The sequence below is a fragment of the Patiria miniata genome, unplaced genomic scaffold, assembly GCF_015706575.1.
Source record: "Patiria miniata isolate m_02_andy unplaced genomic scaffold, ASM1570657v1 HiC_scaffold_10, whole genome shotgun sequence".
NCBI classification, from domain to species: Eukaryota; Metazoa; Echinodermata; class Asteroidea; order Valvatida; family Asterinidae; genus Patiria; species Patiria miniata.
The window spans coordinates 11,545,361-11,569,146 of NW_024037048.1; the positions used below are offsets into that span (position 1 = coordinate 11,545,361).

Sequence of the window (23,786 nt, forward strand, 5' to 3'; positions counted from 1 at the left end):
TCTTGGTAAAATAACGGAAATTGACAGGTCAGGTTGAACTTGAAATGAGCTGACAATATTTTTGCATTTTCTACCTGTGAGGGCAGAGATGGTAATTGTGATTGATTTAGCTTCCTTGCGCCTAACAGGCTGCATCGAGCTGTATACTCCCCAGGGAGCTTTAATAGATGGTATTTGGAATGTTTGATCGACCCGATGATCAAGGGTAAAAATAATGTAAAGCGCTTTGATCTTTGTTGAAGGTGCTATATAGGAACCCACTATTAATATTATCTTTATTTATAGATCCGCATTTATATTTTCTTAATGCAGAGGTAGAGCTATATTTTGAAAGGTGTCGCACAAAAGCCAGACAAAATCTGTATCTTTAGCATTCTCTGTTCTATATGATTTAAATGAGATGAGCACATGAACATAAAGGTGTTCTAATGTTAAACACTTGTTACTGACACCTATTTGGTAGGTATGGCCTAAATCATAGGCGGTTTATATATAAACAGCTTGATGCAAACGAGGTTGAAATTGTCACTTTGATTGTCAAAACAACACGCATTCTGCATTCGTTAACTTCATTTTCGCAATAAATTGTAAAGACCATGTTACAGGTATATTGGCCCTCTTAGGCCCAAAAAAAAAAGTCTCCGGTTTCTGGTATGCGCGCGCATATGAAAGATGATGTCTCAAAACCGCCAAACTCACTGGTTTGACTGGAATCCTGCTGCTGCACAATTTTAACGTGTTTTTAGATTGGGTTATGGTCAAGAATAAGCTTTATGTGGCCTCTCTGAACTCCCATTATTTGCAATAAGTTTAGTCAGGCACCATTTGCAGTCATCAGCCGACATTTGAAGCAAAACAATCAGGTAAAAAAAAAAAAAAGCCGCGTCGCCGCACCACTTTTTGGGGAAGCCCCATACCAGAAACCGGAGACTTTTTTTTTTGGCCTTAGGGTGGTGGTATATTTTAAAGTACATTTTAGGGGGAAGAATTATTCACTAACTGGAATTACTTAAATGTATTTCAATTACAATATTCTATGTAGGGCTTTTAGCATATTGTAGCGGACTTTACCAGGCGGCGTCTGCCGCTGACTAAATAATGGGCTTCGGCCTCCACGACGAGCGGTAACCGCAGAGGCCTGAGGGGCGGACTCGTTTTGGGGGAAGTCTACCTCCAGGCGCCTAGGTCTGCACACCACGCACACACGCTCACCACACAAGGGTAGACACATCAAAGATTATGCACCACAGCACAGCTTATATACTTGAACTGGTTGATTTATTCAAAGTAATTCACAGGTTCCTATAAAGGCGCTGATTACAGGATTGATTCGTACACCAATGATGATTATCTCTTGGAGACTCTATAATTAAGAATCACAAACAATCACCAATCAGGTAATTACAATAGACATTGGGACCGATAAGCCTAAGATGCAGCTACTCACCCCGCAACCAGGGTTCACGGGGTACAGCCTAATCCCACCAATCCAACAGCCAGCGAGCAACGGCAGAGCGTACTTGCTTTCGTCCGCACGGAGCAAGAGCAAGCAGCGGAAAGACGCCCGCGACGCACGTGCAGCGCGCTTATATACACTGCACGCAGAGCACCAGCGACGTGCACTGCCGCACGGAACGCAGCCTGCGCACCAGCGCTCAGCAGCTACGGAAGCCCAGTGCGCGAAGCAATATTTTGTTACACAGTCGCACCTCAAGGCTGATCAGTCCCCTTGACCATTCAGCTTAGCAAAACTTTAAAAGAAATATTGCACCTTAAGTAAGTTGTCCTAAAGTCTCGTAGGTGTTTGTTTAAACAAGAACAATACTGACCTAATTTCAAAAAGTCTTTAAACATCAGAAAACTACGTAAGGCTTTCTTATACAAAAATAAAAGGTTACAAATCTCTTTCATAAACTTTAGGTAAAACAACAATAAGACCCTATCCTCAAGAGCCTTTACAGGTTTGATTTTAAACCTGAGATCGTTTACAAAAACTCTTTCATAAGACTTTAGTTAAACAACAATGAGACCCTGTCCTCAAACGCCTAGAAGGTCGAACTCGGCAACACACACAAAAAAGGTCCTTCAAGGTGTTAACATCAATCTTTAAAGTTTAAAGTCCCTGCACAGCTATGGTTTTCTTTTCACTGCAACTCCCGCTTGGAAACTGCAGTCGAAGACCCGCTTTGTCTTGTCCTTCGTTACTCTCTCTCCATCCACGTAGACTTCCCGTACGTCAGTCTCTGCCACTCGCCGAGCATTGCCGATCATGGCGTCAACTAGGTCGTTATCCTTGTATGGTGCTCCTGCTTGGCCACCCTCCAACCTCACCAGCCTGCACAGGTGTCGACTCTGACCAGGTGGTGCGGTGCTCGGCTCTTTCCCCTTGGTCTCCACTTACTCAGCATAGGGCCGTAAGTAAACAACATCAAATTCGCGAGACGTCTCACCGGTGATCACCTTGTCGTCGCCTTTGTATAGGTAGGTCTCCTTTACCTCCCTCCAGCGAACCATTTGTCCAGGTAGCAGCTTGTTGATCTGGAAGGGTGAGGAGGGCATGGGCAGGCCCTCCGTCTCTGCGACGCCTTCCTCGGGATTTTCTCCCAGACCACGTATCAACCTCATCATGCTTAATGGTTTTCCTCCTGGCCTGACAGGTCGCCATTCCTGTGGGTTCCCGGACCCCTTATTCTCCCACATACGCGGTGATGCAGACACCATTATCTCCGCACACTCTCATCCTCACCATCCGCTGCAGTTGCGGGTATCTTGACCTCTGTGGCCGCTTGTGGCACGTCTGTACGTCTCAGCTCTAATCTGGCTTACTTCTCTCTGTGCCGATTGGTGACAGTCACGAAAGTGGGCCCATAGGTTATCCCGTCTGTTGTTTCTGTGCTCACGGGCCATGCTCCACCTTGATGTGTCGCTCCAAACTGCGCTTGTGCAGAAACACATCATGGCAGGTGGGGCACTTCCCTGTCGCTGCTTCATCAAGGTCCCTTGGTGTCTTCTTCGGTGGTGAGTTTTTCATGATGATGACTCTGTCGACAAATTACAGAATGAGTTTACGGTTAGTCCTTACTGCTAACTTTAAACCTTTAGGGTGTATACTTTTCACAACTCATTCAGTCTCTCTTCGCACATCCACGCCTCAGAGGAGGTGATTCCCTGGGTTAACCCTACGTAGGTCCCGCTTTCTATGTGTGATGTTACAAGTAACGTTGTGGTTTACGGCGATACCTAGGTGAATTTCTTCTCCCGGCTACATGTTCAAGAGTCTATCTTTGGCTTTCCTTCTTGTACTTCTAGGGTTTCTGGTATTTCTTGCCCTGGTTCACTAAGCTCCCTAGCTTCTTCCGCTTCTACTTCCTCGTATAGAGTCTCTTCTAACGCCTCAGCGTTTTCCACTCCTACTATCTCTGATTCTCCTTCTTGTCTCTGTGGTTGACGATGTGTTCCATCTGGCTCTGTCCCATCCCAAGGCAAGAGTGGGCGACCTTCATATGGCTTTAGTCGGTCGAAATGAACAACTTTCTTCTTTACCCGTCGGTTCCTCTGAATTCTGAAAGTGACCTCCGATATCTTCTTCAAAATAAAGTAAGGTCCTTCAACCTCCGTTCCAACTTAGGTGGCAGGCCTTTTTTTCTTACTCGGGTTATGTAACCAAACAAACTGCCCGGTCCTTAGCGTCGTTGAACTTGGCTTGTGGTCGTAGTATTTCTTCTGCCGCCTTGCACTGTTTTTTTAAGTGCTCCCTGGCCTATTCGTGCGCAAATCGCATTCCTTCCCTTAAGTCGTAGACATAATCGCTTCTGACATCTCCCTTATCCTCGTCTGAGGCCACCCTAGTTGTCAAGTCTAAAGACAAGAGCACCTCCCTGCCTAACATTACCATGTTAGGTGTTTCCCCCGTAGTCTCGTGTGGTGTTGCCCGGTAGGCGAACGTTGCAAGTGCCACCTTCTCATCCCAATCGCGTTGACGTCGATGGGCTATCACCACAGCAACCATACTGAGCAAGGTCCGGTTGAAGCGCTCTATCATCACATCCGATTTTGGGTTGTATAATGTCGTACGCTTCTTAATCCCCAGAACCTTGCACATCTCTCCAAACACCTGGGATTCAAAGTTCCTCCCCTGATCTGAATGTAGCTCGACGGGGACTCCGAATCTACACACAAATTCCATATCTAACTTCTGAGCCACAGTCTTTGCTCTCTTGTCAGGCACTGGATACGCCTCTATCCATTTACTGAAGTAGTCGCCCATGACTTACACATATTTGTTGCCACGTTCGGTTTCTGGAAGAGGTCCAAGGATGTCCAGTGCCACACGCTGCATCGGGGCACCAACTACATACTGTTGCAGCGGGGCTCTTCGACGTTTAGTAGGCGACTTCTTTGAGGCGCACGTGTCACACTGCCTGACAAAGGACCTAACATCGGCATTCATCCCTGACCAATAAAATCTCTGGCGCACCATTGCCAATGTTTTCTTCTGACCAAGGTGTCCTCCTGTCTGTCCCCCATGAAGTTCGTCCACTACCTCTTGCCGATGTGGTTTTGGCACAATAACCTGGTATCTTCAATACTCTTGCTCCTGCATCTACAGATGAAGTTCGCAACATCATGGCAAGGTCACCAGCAAAGTCATGTGAGTTAGACCCGATCCCTACCTCTCTTCTAAAAAAATGTATGTCTGCCATCACCCCAGTCATCACTAACATCATCAATGTGAGCTTGGATACTGGAGTCGTTCCTGAAGTCCTAAAGAGAGCGATTGTTCGACCAACATTAAAGAAACCTGGTATGGACACAAATTCCTTGCAGAGTTACCGTCCAATATCCAACCTTCCATATCTCTCCAAAGTCTTGGAACGTGTGGCATTCTCTCGTCTCTCAGATCATTTGCAGGAACATTCGCTACTTGACAGCAATCAATCAGCATACCGTTCAAATCATAGCGTAGAAACACTTCTCACAAATTTAACGGACAACGTACTTCAACAAATGGATAATGGAAACATCACAGCCCTTGTTCTGCTTGACATGTCCTCAGCATTTGACACGGTAGACCATCGTATCCTCATCGATCAGTTATGCTCGTTGGGAGTCAGCGGAACAGCTTTGCAGTGGTTCATGTCCTATCTGACAAATCGCTCTCAGCGTGTATGCATCGGAAATGCAAAGTCTGAAGCTAGCCATCTTGCCTATGGTGTCCCCCAGGGATCAGTCGGTGGTCCTCTCTTGTTTTCAATATATCTTCAACCTGTAGGTAATATCATCAACGCGCACAACATCAAATACCATTGTTATGCTGACGACATACAGCTGTATGTTTCTTTCCCACCATCTGCCATTGCTATGTCATCCGCAGCAAAACAACTGGAGGCATGCATCAAACACATCAACACGTGGATGGACTCTAGCGGTCTAAAACTCAACCACTTGAAGTCTGAACTCATTCTTCTGGGCTCAAAGCAAATGCTTGGCAAGGTGGATACGAAGGGTTTTCATGTACAAGTGGGTACTAGCAGTATCTACTCATCTGCCAAAACTCGCAATCTTGGTGTCATCTTCGACACCAATATGTCCTTCCATGACCACGTTTCCCATGTGTCTAGGTCAATCAGATACCAACTTCGCAACCTTGGTTTTGTTCGCAAGTACCTGAGTCGGAATGCAACTGAACAACTAGTCCACGCCCTCATTTCTTCACGCCTTGATTTCTGCAACTCCATATTTGTAAGCCTCCCTCAACAACAGCTAAATAAACTGCAACGCCTCCAAAATTCCGCAGCCAGACTAGTCACTCTCACCAAGAAAGCATGTCACATAACACCTGTCCTTCAGTCTCTTCACTGGCTGCCCGTTGACAAACGCATCACCTTCAAAGTTCTGTTGTTGGTCTACCACGCAGTCCATGGCTCCTCACCAGTCTACTTACAAAACTCAATACAGGCATACCACCCCCCACGCAGGCTTCGATCATCAGACTCCTCCCTTCTTCAAGTTCCTCGATCCCGACACTCTTCGATCTCCTTCAAACAAGAACTCAAAACCTACCTGTTCACATCCTAATCTCCTCTTCGGCCTGCACCTTGCAATTCATATGTCTTGAACCTAGCATTTATAATTTGTAGTTTTGTCATTTATAATTTTTGTCATTTAAGTTTTGTAGTTTGTGCTTACTCTTTGTATAGCGCCATGAGCGTCACCTAGTGATGGACCTGTTTGCGCTTAATAAGATGCCACTATTATTATTATTATTATTATCTTATCTGCCCGCCATTATCCGACTCCCACCTCTTACACAAGAGTCCTTTTCTAATCTTTATCTGGTCCCAACGCGGCCAATACGACTTCACTGAAAGCGAACTTGATGTAATCTCTGACCACTCTGGGCTAGCTGTGGCAGCGGCCTTCACCCTTAGGATCCAACCAAGTGTTTGATCGTCCTCCTGTTCCCGTCTCCATGATTCGTGTGTTAATGTTGGTTCTATTGTCACTATCCGCACTGTAGGTTCTTCCACGGGTTTGCCTCGTCTCCTCTTTGGTTCACTTCGCCTGGATAGGTCTTTGCTGTTATGTCTCTGTCATCCATACCACACTGTGGACACGGCCGGCGCGAGAGACCATCCGCGTTTCCATGGGAACGTCCAACCCTGTGAATTATGGTGATATCGTACTGAGAAAGAACAGCGCCTATGCCTACGTTGCTGGCGTCTGTATCAAGGATGTAATCTTCTTCAGGGTTAGGGTAGGCCAATATAGGTGCCTCTTGGAGCAGTCCCTTGAGCCGCTGAAACGATGCTTCACAATTGTCGTCCCACTTAAACTGCCTTCCTTTCTCTGTCAAGCGATGCAGGGGTCGGGCTGTGTCGGCTATAATATGACGCCAATCCTATGACACTTTGCACCTCGGTTACAGTTGTTGGCGTCGGCCAGTCGCGTACTACCCGTATCTTCTCTGGGTCCGTAGCAACGCCCTCGCTTGATACGACATGCCCTAGGTACAACACCTGCTACTTGAACAACTCACACTTTTTTGGCTTAAGTTTCTAACCCGCGCCTCGAAGGCGTTAAAAGACCACCTCAAGGCGTCTTAACTCTTCTTCTACAGTCTTGGCAAACATGATTACGTCATCAAGATATACTAGGAGCATATCCCATTGGAGGCCCGCCAAAACCCGCTCCATTAACCTCTCAAATGTGAAGGAGGGAATTGCAGTGCCAAACGGCATGACCCGCCAGCAGTAAAGACCACCGCGGACCACGAATGCTGATTTCTTCTTGGCCTCGTCGTCAAGCTCTACCTGCCAATACCCCGCAGCGAGATCCAACGTGGAAAACCACTTGGCCCCTGCCAAAGGTGTTTAGTGTATCATCGATACGCAGTATCGGGTACGCTTCCTCTATTGTCAATAAGTTCAAGCGGCGATAGTCAACACAGAACCTCTTTGTTCCGTCTTTCTTGTTTACAAGCACGACGTTGGATGCCCATGGACTGTCTGATTGTTCTATCTGTCCACCAGCAAGCAACTTCTGCACTTGACGTGTTATCTCCTCTTGTTCTTTTGGCGAATATCTTCTCGGTTTTTGCTTCACAGGCGCCGCATCGCCCGTTTCAATGTGATCCTTGACACAGTCTGTCCCACCAATGTCCTCATCGCCTCTGGAGAACACATCTTGGTTGCATCTGCTAAATATATCTGCAAGGTGATCAGAAACGTCTTGTGATCCAGCCGCTTGAGATTGTGCGCCTTGTATCTCCTCTATCTCGTCCACCTCTACATGAGTAAGGTAGCCAGCCATAGTCCCTCTACGGACTACGCATTCACGCCTACCCGGGTTAAACACACGGATCGGCAGAACACCCTGTTTTGCAGTCACCACTGTCCGTGCCACAAGCATTTCCCTGTCGGAAATATCATTCCGGTCAGCCGGCTCAATGACTCCAATGCTGTTAACCTGCTCCCAAGGGCGGATCCAGAACACAATTTTGGGGGGGGCCAAAAAAATTGTGGTCCCCCCAAAAAGTGGGTCAAAAAAATTACGGCGTGGGGTTCGGGGCCCGCTTAAGGGCCCCGAAAAATTTTTGGATTCTAGATGCTCTGTGGTGCGATCTGAGGCAATTTCTGACCACTTTAACCAATGTTTTTTTTGAGGAATAGATGGTGGTGTACTCATTGCCTGCCTTTATTGCGATGTCAAAAAGTGGGTCAAAAAAATTACGGCGTGGGGTTCGGGGCCCGCTTAAGGGCCCCGAAATTTTTTTGGATTCTAGATGCTCTGTGGTGCGATCTGAGGCAATTTCTGACCACTTTAACCAATTTTTTTTTTTGAGGGAAAGATGGTGGTGTACTCATTGCCTGCCGTTATTGCGATGTCACATAAAAAAAAAAAATTGATTTCGTTTTTGGGGGGGCCATGGCCCCCTTTGGCCCCCCCCTGGATCCGCCCTTGCCTGCTCCTTGCCAGTTACGTGCCCTTGTAAAATTGCTTCGTGTCCAGGAGGCACCCTTGTAGTCCGTCCAATGACGGTTCTTGCACAAAAAGCTGACCCCATTCCATCACTACACTGCACCCCTCGCCATTGACAGATAGTTGTAGTGTTCTGAAGTGAAGTGTTCCGCACGTCGGTAGCAAAAAATCCATGCGCAAGATGTCATCCATTGTCGGATAAGCTCCAAATGTTGCATATTCAGCGTGTGTGTGTAGTCTTTCCTACCTGCACCTGCATCCAGGCGCTGCCCAGTGTCGCTATAACTGAACCATCAGCATTCTTAATGTGCGATCCATCTGCTTGAAGGTGGGGTCTTCGCTCTGGTGAGATTTTGTAATACAATGCAGATGAAAGGAATGTGTCCGTGGCTCCGGTGTCTATCAGCAGTTTCGCATGCTGCCCCCGTATCACTGCAGGAACATACATGCCTCCCTTTGCGCTCGCCTTTGGCAATTTGTCAGCGCACTCGCCTGCTACTGGTCGTGCGCCTTGATGTTTTGGCCCTCGTCTCCAGGCAGCTTTTCTTGGGCCTCTGGGTCGGCTGCAGCCCGTTTCCTGACTTATTCCCCTCTTCCGCAGTGGCTCTGCAATTTCGTGCGAAGTGCCCGTTTCCACCACACCTGTAGCACACTATGTCCGCCATAAATCGCCGTCTATGATAGGTGTTACTGTCTTCGTCTTGTTTCTCCTTCCGAAGTCCGTCCGTAGATGTTGCCTTGGCAAGCTGGTTTTTCACCAAAGCACTTGTTTCGACTCGCGCCTCTTGTATGGCCTGAGTTGTTCTCCGGTAAATATCATCGACAATCCCTTCCAGTCCATGCTGCAGCGTGTCTGGCTCCCCAGCAAGAACTCGAGCGTGTTTCTGTCTATGACCACTCTGTTGTTCCTCTATTTTCAAGAAACTCTCCGTCGCCATGGCCGCTCTGATTGCCTCATCGAGCGTATTTGGCCTCTCCCAAAAAATCCCCTCCCGTATAGCTTGGTCCTCAATTGCATCGGAAAAATGGCCTCTTGCTAGGCGGTCTTTCCTCTCATCTGCAATCTCCGATAAGGCTAGTGTGGCCAGCTTCCATATCGCCTGACCAAGTTCCTTTAAGGTTTCTCTCGGGCCTTGCAGCCTACAATGAAGTTCCATCAGATGATTTTTGGACAACTGCCCCGGACCAAATCTCCTTTTTAGTCTGTCTTTCATGTCTTCATACGTCATTTCTTCACCAGCCGGTCCGTTACTCAGCACCTTCACGGATGTCCCCTGCAGACTGGCAGCTAAGAAAACTTTCGCCTGTTTGTCATCCCATTGATTAGATCTCATCTTTCCCTCGATTTCCCTCGTGTCTCCCTTCACGCTTCAAATCTTTTCTAACTGAAGGCTCCTCTAATTGGTCGGTCGTTCTTTCTGTTAGTTGCAAGGAAGAACTCCTCTCCATCGACGGACCAATGTTCATGATGTGTCCACCGCCTACTCCGTCGACATCAACTACTGCGCCCATCGCTGTAGACGATGAAACTGGTGAAATAACTGGCGCCATCATCACAACTGAAGGTACATGACGACTTGTTCTTGGTTTAGGTGTCGGCCTGCGCCTTGGCACAGGTGTAGATGATGAACTGCTCCCCGAGTCTCCATAGTTCGCCAGCGTCGAGGCCCTTCCGGTATAATCATCATTATACCTTCCTCTCGAAGGTGGTGATTCAAACTCCATCGTCGCTTCCGGTACTCGTGGCCTCTTGCTATCTATTTCACCTAACTGCACCCGTAGTTGGTCCAACTCTGAGTGGAGCTGCGTATACAACTTCTCCAACTGCCGTCTCATTTCAAGGGACCATTGGCTAATCTCCAACTCCTCGGCAGGGGATTTATTGTGTCCTAAACAGGCGATTGATTTAATGTGTCCTATGCAGGTGAAGTAAAAAGGTGTCCTATGCAGGTGAAGTAAGTTCAACGCCTATCCCATTTCTGACACCAATCTGTAGCGGACTTTACCAGGCAGCGTCGACCGCTGACCAAATAATGGGCTTCGGCCTCCACGACGTGCGGTAACCGCAGAGGCCTGAGGGGCGGACTCGTTTTGGGGGAAGTCTACCTCCAGGCGCCTAGGTCTGCACACCACGCACACACGCTCACCACACAAGGATAGACACGTCAAAGATTATGCACCACAGCAGGCTTATATACTTGAACTGGTTGATTTATTCAAAGTTATTCACAGGTTTCTATATAGGCGTTGATTACAGGGTTGATTCGTACACCAATGATGATTATCTCTTGGGGACTTTATAATTAAGAATCACAAACATTCACCAATCAGGTAATTACAATAGACATCGGGACCGATAAGCCTAAGATGCAGCTACTCACCCCGTAACTAGGGTTCACGGGGTACAGCCTAATCCCACCAATCCAACAGCCAGCGAGCAACGGCAGAGCGTACTTGCTTTCGTCCGCACGGAGCAAGCAGCGGAAAGACGCCCGCGACGCACGTGCAGCGCGCTTATATACACTGCACGCAGAGCACCAGCGACGTACACTGCCGCACGGAACGCAGCCTGCGCACCAGCGCTCAGCAGCTACGGAAGCCCAGTGCGCGAAGCAATATTTCGTTACAATATGTAGCTTTTGTGTACATTAAATCAACTGTCAAGAGTCAAACTTAATGCATCCAGTCAGTTTCCAGCTGTGTTTTATTTGATAATTTGTAATAAAAGCTGTCTCCTATCAGGGTGATCCCCGTTTACCATTGTCAGGGTTTGCAGCATTGATCTGGTTGCTAGTGTGGTGGTGGTGATCTCCCTAGTTCAAACCTCTGTTTGTTATGATCCATTCTGACATCTGTTAGTGTAGAGCTGATCTTCCCAAGCCCGCAAGCTTTCCCCAGACGACCACTCAGCGCGACCTCAAGGCTTGACGCTCCATCCTGTTTGGGAAAATGCTTGCTATCTTAATTTTTTTTATTTATTGTGCCTCGTTTGAATCAAGCGGCTTTAATATACCGCCTAGTATTTAACAACACCCACCAAATAGGTAAAAGAAACAAGATCAACTTTAAATTGGGGTTCATAAACATGGAAAACAAAAGCAAAATGAATGTTTAATACAGTTATTCAGGTTATTCATTCCTTGTATCCCATTTTGTTGAAATCAAGGTCCGCCCCAAAAATCGGCATAGTGGGCTTAAGCAGCTCCACTATTCCCCAGGATTATACTATATGTAATAAGGGAGATACAATCTGTGAATCATTCTTAAGCATGTCTTACTTGTTTCTATTCTCAAGTAGCATTTTTAGTACCAGGGGTCAATGTCAAAACTTCAATAAAAAGAACCGGCACTTGTGTGCGACATGTTAATTAAACTCGACATTTTGTTAACATTTAACCTAGGTCGTCTGACCCCTATCCTACCCAGCGAAACTTAAGAATAGCCATTTCAGAACTACCTCCCAACATACAATAGCGCGGTACTATCAAACCATTTGTGCTGAAATTGTTAATGGAACTCTACTTAGCTCCCAAACTAAGAGGTTTTGTAACTTCGCTCAGACAATTAAACACAATTTCAACAATGCGATTTTCAGCTTAAGTTATATAACTTTACATTCATAGCCATAATGTTGAGTGATTGAGGGCGCTGCGATGACGCCATTTTCTGGGTACCAACACAAGAAAGATTCCGTTTATTGAAGCAGTTTAGAAACTGTACTCTAATTTAAAAAAAAAAGAGAAAACATCAACAAATGTAATGTTTGAGCTGAAGGAATGTGTAAACTGACGGTAAGTACTATCTTCAATCTACTATTGCAGGCGCGGATGCAGAGGGGGGCTCACCCCCCCCCCCCCCCCCCAGCTCTGTAAAAAAAAAAATTATCATACAAATTCCTGAACAAATAAGTCGAAACCACCCCCCCCCCTGCTGTGAAACCCCCCCCCCCCCCAAAAAAACCACAATTATACTGGTATTATGTCCGCCTGTTCAAAATACGGTACATCATTCTGTAATGTAGTATTAATAATCGTGGAATTTGAACAGCGCCCCCTATTGAAATATGGTACCAGCGCCCCCCCCCCCCCCCCCACCCCACCCAGTGTTTGATTTTAAGGAGGCCAAGTGTCCGGAGAAAACAACCCGTGTACATTTTTCGGATTTTTTGGCTGATGAAACCCCCCCCCCTGCGAAAGTTCCTGGATCCGCCCCTGTATCGTTATTAGTCACTATAGTTACAGCGCCATCTTCGTTCAACAAGGCTTATTGGCACCATTGGCGTCTGTTTCTGTCCCGAGTACATTCCTTGCAGCGCCCTCAGTCGCCTAGAATAAAGCGAAGGGCGTTAAGAATGAGAAGCCGTTCGAATTTGTCAGGTTAAAAATGTTCGGAGAATTAAAACGCGCATGCATTGAATTCTTCAAACGACGGAAACATTTCAATACAAATTACCCTACTCTGACGTGCTCCCGTTTCTCGGAATTTATTGTTTTCTCCTCTTCTCCAATATTTTCTCCACGTGTTTCTCCCTAAAATTGTATTTTTTTCCCATCCCCCCCCCCTTTTTCAACAGATGAACATATGCATGGCAACATGTTTTTCAATCGCCCTCCTTCTGGGTAACTCTGTCAAGCTCCGAGCTTCCGTTACTGGGCCGGTTCCCTCGCACGGTGAAAGTCGTGCGTCTGATGAGGCGTGTCCAATGTGCTCCCAGGGACCGGCTGGAATACCTGGAATTCCAGGTGTGCCTGGCTATCCAGGTTGCAAGGGCAATGCAGGACAAAAAGGTGAGATGGGACCGACGGGCCCTATGGGTGATCAGGGTGCAGTTGGGAACCCTGGACCTAAAGGAGAAATAGGTCCGACCGGTCAAGCTGGTGTCAAAGGTCAAAAGGGTGAGCCAGGGGAGACACCAGACGACTCCAACCAGCGGGTAGCATTCACCGTGGTGAGGACGAGTCCCTCATATACCTCCTCAAATGATGACACCGATTTGCCCTTTCAGGAGACCAAGACGCTTCTGCCGGGTACCAACTTTGATCTCGACACTGGAACATTCACGTGTACTGTCCCGGGCACCTACGTTTTCATGTTTTCTGCGACCAAAAATCCTTCCAGCAACCTGCACGTTCATCTCCGGAAGAACGGTGACGCGGTTGTCTCTGGCCTTAGTAATGATGGAAGTCCCTATGAGCAGGTGTCTGGGAGCGGGGTGCTGGTTCTGCAGCAAGGAGACAAGGTGTATCTAACCATTTACGGTAGGGCGTTTAGTGAATCCGCCTATCCGTGGACCTCATTCAGTGGTTTCCTCCTTTACCCCGAATGAATTAAACATAAGCGCATAAATATACATCAGCATCGTGTTGCTGATTTTTGAAATCGCTTTCCATTTTGCCTCAACATTAACCAACGAATGAAAGCAATAATTTTCAATGTCAATTTGATTGAATATTTTTTTTTCGAAACAAGGTCGCCTTTTCCTGTAGAGCTATAATCATGCAATAAATTCAGAATATGAGCTAATCAAACTTTGGCATATTTCCTCTTCTGGACTGACTGTTTTGTACCATAAGGCACTCATCTGCAATACAATACGCAATGATTGCATTTTTTTAATGGTTATTATACGTAAGAATTATACATAAGTAACAATCACACTCAGACACGAACGAAAATAAACTGAAATGAACGTATGAATGTTGGATTTTCCGCAGCCCGCATGTGTTTATGTGTCATATACCAATATATGATCAGAATTTATATTAACTGTTCCCGTTTCGCCAGCACAACCAGCGTATATTGTAAACGGCCTGATGCCAGTCTTTCACAGCTGAAATCCTTTGGGCAACATAAACTGGCTCCCACGAAACCTTGGAATCATCAAACCGAAAGAACTTGGGAAACATAACCGAGCCCCCACTCCGGATCCACTTTACCCTGGGGGGTACATAACCGGCCCCCATTCCGAAACCACTTTAACCTGGGTAAATAACCAGGCCTCCACTCCGGATCCACTTTAGGGAGCGTCTCCTAAGTCGGAACGTTCCCGTTCCATTTGGCCGCTGGGAACAACTGCTGTTCCGCGTGGGAACACTCTCTGTTCCCAATGGGAACAGTTGGTGTTCCCAGCAAGCGTTCTCAAAGGGAACGCTTAAAAACACACCCTGAGTCAGACTGGAATAAAGTCTACTCACATTTCTATGTTTTATATTGTCCTAGCCACGTGGTAACCATGCCGAAGGTCATCTATCACTAGATCCTAGTATGGACCTTGGTACATCCACTAGAGGGGGTGTCGTTTGGGTACTGTACTGGATGGGTTAAAATTGGCGGGAAAACCTAGTGTGCTTGTGCACATTTACATAGGTTTGTGTACAAAAGCACTGTTCACATAGGGATTGCCTTGATCACCCCTGTTACCAAAATGGAACAGTCAAATGGCATTCACAGGGCAAGTCTGTGGCTTAAATGGCTGTTTGGGGTCTGAAGGATGCCAGGGGTGAATGGTCGGGGTGTGAGGGCCGGGTGGCTCAAGTTACATAGTGGTAGGAAAACATTCCATTCAACCTTCAGCTATAGTACATTAAATAGCCCCCTCAGGGAAAGGACGCTGCGTTCTCATTGGAACTTTCCCATTGGTAAAACTCGCATTCGGTGACACGCGACACTGAATGTGGCGGAAGACAGACAAAATAATGCAGATGCAGAATAAAAAGGTACTTCTCGTCGTAATATGTGAATATGTATCGATAGAATTACATTAAATTGCAGCGTGTAATGTGTTTGGCGAAAATATGCCGCTGCCGTGGGTGATCATCAGGTGATCATCGGTGGTGCATGGGTACGTACGGGTTGGGTAGCCTGGCTGGTTCGGTCAACGTGTCCGGCGTCCGTGCACATCGTTTTTGCCGGGCCTGTACGCCAAATTAATTGCCCGCGATCGATGCGGCCGTACCTTTCGGGTCCAAATTACTCAGACTAGAACAAGGTCCTAAACTCCAATAATACAAATATTTATGTTTCAACAAAATATTATTGTTGAAACGTGAAAGTGCCATTCCAGCGCGAGACACACCGTAAACGAATGTATTAATACACGTTTGTTGTGAAACTAGTGCTGCGTTTCCTATTGGTTAGGCATGCTGGCTCGTGAATAGGGATTCCGGGTTCGATTCCTTGCTCTTCCCTCTTCAGATTTTCCTTTTTTTTCTAACAATTTTAAGTTGTATCTAAGACAAATTATTTTTCAGTTGGATACTAATTGTATAGCAGCAATTTTCGTTTCTTTTTAGATTCGAGGCTCCGGAGGATTTTTTTTTTAAAAGGAAATAAAGTCCCTAGTCTCCAGTCCACTGAAGCCTGGTATGAACAGGCTTGAGTACAAAGTACGAAGTACCCTACACTACGGTGTAAATAAAAATTACGCGACGGGGACACAGCCAGGTCACGTCAGCAGACAACCAAAAACACAGTGAGGTACGTGCACATAGTGCATCAGGTCATGTACATGCACAGAAAAGGCAGAGAAAATTCGCGAATGGGTTCGATTACGAGTGTGCCCATCGGGAACGTTCCGTTGGGAAGGCACAAATACGCCCGTGTTCCTAAAAATCATCCAACGTTCCCATCGGAAGGTTCTTTTTGGGAACACTCGGTGTTTCCAAAAAGAACACGGACTGTTCCCAGTGGGAACAGCGCGTCGAAGAAATCGACGAAGAAATCAAGGCAGTTCTTGTTGGGGTGACTGCACAAAGAAGTACATTTAATTGTGATTAAGAAAAGAGCGAATGAATACATAGTCAAGATTCAATCACGAACAGTGCCATCTAGTGTCAAAAGTATCCAGCCCCCATTTCGTCTGAGGTAAGAATCAGGATTTTTTCTATCATCATCCTGGAGTCGTCGACACATACCTAGGCACTTACCTCTTCTGGTCGTTACAATCTGCCATTGCACTGCCAGTATCCTTGCTATGTATCCTTAAAATATCACAAATACAGTTTTAAATATTGTAATATTTTTATGACCAAACTAGGAATACATCATACTTGCCTGCTCTAGCACTAGCAACTTTAAGCAGACACAAAGGGTGCATGATTATGAGGTGGAGCCATTTTCCTTACCTCGCCTATTTCCCAGCTTCAGCTTCTTCTCGCGCTTCTTCATGTCCACTCCACCTCTCGGCGCTGCCATGACGTAGCTTTGGGACGTTTATTTCATCCTTTGCGCACCAAACTTTCGAGTCTATTGGTTTTCCGCCCTCTATTGGTTCGATATGCAGTTGTAGTGGATGTTGGAGTGGCGTTCGGGGTTTTTAGAGGGGCTTTGCATTTTTAATAACACGCTTTTTCTTCTTTGGGTGGGGAAGGGAATTTTTTTTGCTGGTTTGACCTGGGCTGGTGGTAAGTGTTTGAACGTGTTTAAGATTCTTCTAGCATCAGTTTCACTCATACAACGAAGACAACCCCCTGCATGCCTCTCATACCGGCTCTACATAATTCCTTTCTGGACCCAACCTTCCATCTGTCACCCCAGCCTAGACATCATGCTTATTACGATCTATCACTGGAACCAGGCTGTTTCATTTTGGGAGTTGGATGAAGGGTAGGGCTGTCGGGAACTCGAAGTTCAAGCCAACCTCGTTTAGAGGCAACAGGGGGCGCTGTTCAACGAATACAGGACTACACACCATCCGACGCTAGGTGCAGCTGTTAATGTTGGCCTTTTGTTTTCTGAACGTAAAAAACTACGGAAGCCCATCAAAACACGACATGTTTCATTGTAATTTTATTTATTACCTTCCCGAACTGTGTAGCATATCACAGCATATAGCAATACGTTGGAGAAACCATTACGTCTGTGACAACAGCTACTTTCGGTCTTTGAAGATGACATTTTCCTCAAGCTAATTGTGATTGTCATACCGTCCCCAATGCATAGCAGTTCTTGGACACTTTGCAAGATAAGATACAACAGTACAGGATGCATAACTCATGGCCCTCAGCTTGGCCATGGCGAGTATGTACGCATGAATGAATACGGGCACATACTACATAGGTCGACTTGTACGCGAACCAACTCGTACGCGACCAACTCGTACACAGAATTAAACTTGTATACAAAATTATATGTGGTCGACAATTCTTGACTATGTACTGGGAACGGTGAATTGTTCAATTTCTTTAAATTGGCTAATTTTGGCTCGCATACGAGTTGGCTGGCGTACGAGTTGGCCCGCGTACGACATGTATGAGTTGTCTCGCTACGAGTTGGTTCACGTACGAGTTGTATAATACGCGCAGTGGCTAATATTAAGAATATCCTGGGGTTGTTATCGTACAAAGTGTCCAGGCATTTCTAGGGCTTGTGGACGGTATAACAATCACAAGAGCTTTAGAAAATGTTATATTCAAAGACCGTTAATTCCGGCATATACCCTCGTTGTAACAGTCGTCACGGTGTACTCCATCTTCACTTATGCTGTTATGTGCTAGCTGCATCGCGTCATCGCGTGTACGTTTTTACCTTGTTTTAGCACGTTTTACCTAATTGCAGTACGTTTTTACACAATTAAGGTAAACTGACTGTTTTTATTAATTATTTTCTTATTCAATATGTATTTTACAATTTCCATGTTTTCGAGGTACTTTTTTCGGCGAATTTTACCGAAATTGTGTATCATTTCACATAACAATTTTTACCTAATTATTTTTTACATATCTTTTTGAGAGTGTATGATTTCACGAAGTGCAAAATACTTTGATAATGAACTGCGTGATAATTAATTGATGTTTACCCGACCACTGTGATACATTTGAATCAAGCAAAATGTAGGTTTTCGGCAAGTATACAAATTATGAAATACTGTTATCAAAAAGGTTGAACATGCAATGTTCAATATGGCTTATTGATGACTCAAAACATGATTATCACAGAATGAATCTTTCTGTCGAAAACTATTTGTTGGTCACTAAGTGAACTAACCAAACTGCTTGATTTAGATCCATAAATTATACGATGTCACATGACCAGATGGATTGCATTCTGGGAATACAACATGTCAACAGTCGAAGGCCTAAGACATGTATCAGTTTACCATCTTAACGTTGAAGGACAGCTTTTTGTTTTGTTTTAGAAATGCACGTTAACTCTGATATTTTCTAGCTTAAACGTTTCAAATACTTCCACGCAAGTTTGTTTGAGAATGCATTACGAATTGTCATATATGCTTAGATATAATAAAGAGAAGCTAAATGAACTTCCTAGACAGAAAAAAAAATTGAAATAAACAGCTGAAAGTAAATTACAATTGGGTACAAATTTTAACTATAGTTACTATAATCGAATTATTTCAAAAGCACAAACGTGTTATTTAATGCATGCGCTTTTCTGTTTGATTTTTGAAAACAAAATAACGAGCAAAAAAGGTCTTTTTTTCATCATCGCAAGTTTATTACACATCCTTTTTCTGGCTATGATCTACACAACGAATATTGCAAGCATTGTTATCAGTGACGTCACAGAAAGATAATGAATTGGAGTATTTGTATAGATGTAGAATATATTAAGCAAGAAGGACACAAATTGACGGAAAACATCATACACTGTAATACAACATCCCAACTTCACAACTGTTGTGATATTGTTTTAAATTATAAAAGGTCACAGACTTAATAGATATACACGCGACACATCATCAGACAAACACGAATATTAAACAAAGGGCAAAGACAGAGACACTATTGGATGCTAGAGTTGTAGCAGTTAATGAACGGTGGCATGAAGTGTGTAATGCTTGGCAGCGATATATCTGCTAACACCAATAATGAGATAGCAAGTACAAACACAGGTATAGCCCGTTCACTACTTAGCAATCAATTGAATTTCTAAGAAATATCTTACACGGGTTCTTCCAATTCAGGCAGACAGTGCGCAGATTGTAGCATATGTCAATCCCTCAATATATCATCATTTTGTACTTAACAATAGCTTATCATGAATCAGTTGTTCATTCGATATTTCAAGTTCAAAACTACATATAAATCTAACAAGTAAAGGGTTTTTAACAGTTTTTGAAAACCAAACATCTCAATTCAAAGGTGAACATTTTTGTAAATGATTAAGCCGACCTACGCGCGTAAATAACCATGAGGACGGTATTTTTTGTGTGCAATAAATGAACAGCCTGACGGACTATAGCTGCGCAGGCTTGAACTCACTCACGGGTAAAATCCTGGTCAAACGACGCTTCGGCTGGTCGCACTGCCAGCCATGCTGCGATCTTTGGGTTGGCAGCAATGCGACTCCTGAGGGCGGTAAGCTTCGGGTACTTCTCCAAAGAGTTGGCGCCCTTGCCCGTGGCGTTCACAAGATCAGACGCGGCGAAGAAAAAGATATCAGCCGCTGTGATCTACAGATACAAAAGAGAAAAGGACAAACGTGCTTTTCTCAGTATTCGGATTGGTTACCAACGTGATCACATGTTGCTTTTGATGTTTTAATGGCAAGATTAATCACTGTAAACCTCCAAGATTTTTACCGAGTTTCCGACGAAGAAGTCCCCAGCTTGCTCCATGTCCAGTAAGCGTTCCAAGGCGTCATAGACAGGTGGTACCCTCTCTTTTAAGAACGTTTCTGTTCTCACGGCCTCAAAAACAATTGTAATGTTTTCGTTAATAAGTGTTACTTTCAGATCTTCATTAAAACAATTAAATTTTGATGTTTAGTTGCTTGGTTGGCAGCTTATCATTGTTCATTTGTTTTGTTCGGGGGACGGGGATATAGGTTTGACCGTAGGGTAACGGCATCTTGTTCTCAGTGTTTCTTCGTTTGCCATTTGTATGTTTGTTTGTTGGGTTATTGGGTTGTTTGTTCGTTTGTCTGTCTGTTTGTTTGTTTGGTAATTTTAATGGAAAGGGACCCTAAACATGTTTTGGTCTCCACACCCTCCTCTAGTTGAGTTAGGATCTACGTTTGAAACTCTAGTACCTGACTTGCAAAAGGACCACGGAAAATATTCTCGAATTCCGGCCAGATGTCCTCCACCATGTCCATAGCCTGGTCAATGTATGCTGCTTCAAGGGAAGTCTTTCCGTAAAGCCCTAAAGAAACGACAAATAACCTTTTTAAAAAAAAATTGAAGAAAATGAAGTCTTGTTTATCACATGAAGTATTGTTTGTTAAAATGTCTTTTGAAGGCGGTCAACATCACAATAACAACTTCCAACCACCCAGATCCGATTGTCTCTAGTCAATTGTTGTTTTTTATTAGTTTTTGAATTTGGGGAGGGGGGGGTATAGCGCGGGCACAAAGACGAATAGACATTTTTATAATCATTGCACAAAGACCTTTATTCTTAATATTGTACACATGTATATGGACAATCGTGTTTTCGTCTTGAACTTTTTTATGATAATTTTTCTTAAGTCGTAAAAGTCTAAAGGAAAACACAATACGCATGACGCGTGTGGCAGCAATTGAAAACTCCTAGATTTGTTTCGAATTGTTTTTACTACAAACAGGTGTATTTGTACAAAAATACCAAGAAAAATGTTATAATGACATCGTATGGAAAGAAACAACAGGCTAACCGCTCTGCAGTTGTGTACTGCGGAGAGGCTTTAAACATTCCGATGGGACATCAGTACGGCATCAATCGTCGAACCTCTGCCGCATGAAATTCAAACATCTTGGAGTGTATTAACGTTGGCACGGCAGAAGCCGGGTCAGGCCCTTATGAGCGAACCTATAAGACAATGTGTTGAAGGATAATGCTCACCGAATTCCTTGGCTAGATATCGCAGGCAAGCCTTCGTCTGCCCGATCAACTTCCCGTCCACCTCCAACGCCGGTAACTGCTGAGTGGGATATTCTAAAATCAAATAAAGATGTTCACAATGAAATGTATGGGCTGATCCTTCCACATTATTGCTTCCCTACCCCTTCTTTTTGGTTCGGAAGTGCGACCCGAAACCTACAAATAGTTCAACAATTTCATTGGGCAAGGAACTCACTTGGTTTGACTTTTGGCCATTCTGGAATTCCGATGGTTAACTCTTCGTAGTCGACGCCAGCTAGCTTGAAAGCCAAACGAAGGCTTTCAGCGCGGGCATTGAACTTGAAGTAGTGGATGACGTATTTCACCATGGTAGGTGGAAGGATTGATTTTGATGATTTGAAGCTGTTGAAATATGGCTGTTAGCAAAAACCTCAGTATTCTTCGTCTGCCGACAACGAAGCGGGAGGTAACGTATGAGAGATCCGCGAATCAGCAAGTCATCGTATGATAAGGATTTTCCCCACAAAATCAACAGCCAAGTAAAAAGTTTACTTGCCGAGTCATTCATGCAGGTATCAAAGTTCAACACAACACGGTTTGCACTCTCAGGGGCAAAGACCTTTGTAAAAAAGGTCACAGCAAGATAAAATGGTTCTCACGTGTATAATATAACCCTGGAAGGCCTGCGTGCGTAAGTATAAATGGACGAGCGATCTAGCGCCGGGGTGCTAGCTAGTGCAAGTGCTCGTAATTGTTGCGTGGAGTCTGAGCCAACCCCCCCCCCCCCCCCCCATCTATATGGGCTCTTGTACTGGTTGTTTAATATGCTGCGGGTCCACATCAGTTGTTGTAAGCATTACATACACATATGCAGTCTAACTGAAACCAAAATACTTTGAGAGCTGGTGCTATCGTGGAGAAGCAGTGAGGTAACAAAGGTGAGTGATTGTGTCACTCCCCCCCCCCCCCCCGGGCCACCAACTTAAAAACCAAACGCTGGCTATGCAATTGTATAGAAGCTTCTTGGTGTTACTGGCGTTATGATCTGTTATGCGGCAACGAACTTCTTAACATGTCTAATATCGTAACCTTAAAGACATAGTCCATCATATGTAATTTGTGCATTTTGTTCGTTTGAAGCAACAAAAGTGTTCAAAATCTAAAGAAGGGTACTGAACAACTAACCTGATGAAGTTCAGCTCAGCTTCAGCTGTATATTTTGAGATAAACAGCATTCTAGGATCTCGATTTCAAATCAAAAGTTGCTAAATCATGTTTTGAATTGTTTTGAATTGCAGCTTTACGCGATGTCGCGCACTGATCCGACGAATTATAGCAGCCGCGCGCGCCTGTGCGTCGTGCCAATGCTTGCGCGCGCTGCGCCGAATAACAAAACGAACTACTAATTTAAATTCTCCTACGGTGCGTGCCTTCTTTCGTTGATTTCTTCAAAATGAGAGCTTGTCAGAAAGAATAATTTCACAGGGAGTTTAGTCCTCTTACTATCTTTCAACCAGTGTGTTTTTCAACAATAATTACGCCAGTTACTTTTTTAGATAGCTGCAAATGATGGACTCCGGCTTTAAATGTGATCAGTTGTTAGGCCATGCTTGCCAGACAGTCTCACTGTGACTCTTTTCACAAAATGTCAATAAACAAGATTATTTTTATTATATTTTTGAATATTAATAGCTCGGAGGCTAAATTAACCAGCAGCAAGATAGTCTGAAAATATAATTTGTTTCGCATTTGTTTGAAGTCTGTGGAAAAAAGACAAAATAAGTGGTCTTTTTTTTTACAAATAATTGAAAAAAATGGTTATACGCCCTTTAGCGGTAATGTTGGTGCATCTAAATGACATCATATCATACAGATTATGAAGTTAGCAATATCGTAAACATATTTTTGAGAAAGCATAAACGCCAGGTTTCGATTGCTTAGCTGTAGAAATGCATAACATTTTCCTCTTGTGAAAAAACACCGTCGTGAAATATAAAGCGCATGCGCACCGCATCGATGGACGACGCCATTTGATACTAAAGGTTACCAACCTCGTCCCCAGGGTGTCGAGCAGTACGCGCCCACCACTACCTGCTCTCTCACCCTGGTATTGGATCATTTGCATGTGCAAGATTTTTGAACACGTATGCAAATGAGGAACAGTCTGGTGCCTGGATATGCGTTACACATTAGCGTTTGTTTTTGTATGCGGTATCTGGAGTCAATTCGTAGCAGCGCGAGCACGGCGTGAGTTACGAAAACACGATTTTTGAAATCAAACTGTTACGATCTTATCGAGACAACACGCAGTATCATATTTCATGTTAATATGAGCAAATTGGAAAGGAAATTAGTATTTTCGAGAAGGCGTGGACGAATGATCGCGAAAACACGTACTGCACGTTGTGAATAATAGCACCAAGTACACGCTAAAAATCCATTACTAGCCAATTGCGGTATCCAATCAGGATACAGGAAGAAAGTTTCCTATCCAGGGTTTACTATTGGAAACGCGGTTGGAAATAA

General features: G+C 44.7%; 3 protein-coding genes across 3 annotated transcripts; 1 reads left to right on the forward strand and 2 right to left on the reverse strand.

The window, feature by feature from the left end:
* Positions 1-2,896: 2,896 nt before the first annotated feature.
* Positions 2,897-4,450, reverse strand: LOC119740799. Its single transcript, XM_038216232.1, has 4 exons — positions 4,275-4,450; positions 3,893-4,169; positions 3,329-3,507; positions 2,897-3,041 (listed from the first exon to the last, which is right to left on the reverse strand). The coding sequence occupies exons 1-4, from the start codon at positions 4,448-4,450 to the stop codon at positions 2,897-2,899; spliced, it is 777 nt and encodes a 258-aa protein (XP_038072160.1).
* Positions 4,451-13,169: 8,719 nt separating this feature from the next.
* On the forward strand, positions 13,170-13,807 carry LOC119734199 (caprin-2-like). The gene is made up of 2 exons (XM_038207556.1): positions 13,170-13,268; positions 13,487-13,807. The coding sequence occupies exons 1-2, from the start codon at positions 13,170-13,172 to the stop codon at positions 13,805-13,807; spliced, it is 420 nt and encodes a 139-aa protein (XP_038063484.1).
* A 5,179-nt stretch (positions 13,808-18,986) lies between these two features.
* On the reverse strand, positions 18,987-21,767 carry LOC119737943 (hematopoietic prostaglandin D synthase-like). Its single transcript, XM_038212624.1, has 5 exons — positions 21,496-21,767; positions 21,261-21,353; positions 20,470-20,582; positions 20,021-20,128; positions 18,987-19,891 (listed from the first exon to the last, which is right to left on the reverse strand). Exons 1-5 carry the CDS (start codon positions 21,626-21,628, stop codon positions 19,697-19,699), a joined length of 642 nt encoding a protein of 213 aa, XP_038068552.1. The 5' UTR covers positions 21,629-21,767; the 3' UTR covers positions 18,987-19,696.
* Between the last annotated feature and the right edge of the window lie 2,019 nt (positions 21,768-23,786).

Bases quoted from the DNA above. Each gene is read 5' to 3' on its own strand.
- LOC119734199 (XM_038207556.1), top strand. From the start codon at position 13,170: ATGAGGCGTGTCCAATGTGCTCCCAGGGACCGGCTGGAATACCTGGAA. The intron at 13,269-13,486 runs GTGAGATGGGAC...TTGCCCTTTCAG, and splicing joins GGGCAATGCAGGACAAAAAG to GAGACCAAGACGCTTCTGCC.
- LOC119740799 (XM_038216232.1), bottom strand. From the start codon at position 4,450: ATGAATGCCGATGTTAGGTCCTTTGTCAGGCAGTGTGACACGTGCGCC. The intron at 4,170-4,274 runs GTAAGTCATGGG...ATTTGTGTGTAG, and splicing joins GAACGTGGCAACAAATATGT to ATTCGGAGTCCCCGTCGAGC. The intron at 3,042-3,328 runs GCAAGAAATACC...ATTTGTCGACAG, and splicing joins AGGGAGCTTAGTGAACCAGG to AGTCATCATCATGAAAAACT.
- LOC119737943 (XM_038212624.1), bottom strand. From the start codon at position 21,628: ATGGTGAAATACGTCATCCACTACTTCAAGTTCAATGCCCGCGCTGAA. The intron at 20,583-21,260 runs GTGAGCATTATC...TCGTTTCTTTAG, and splicing joins ATATCTAGCCAAGGAATTCG to GGCTTTACGGAAAGACTTCC. The intron at 19,892-20,020 runs GTAAAAATCTTG...TTGTATCTGTAG, and splicing joins ACTTCTTCGTCGGAAACTCG to ATCACAGCGGCTGATATCTT.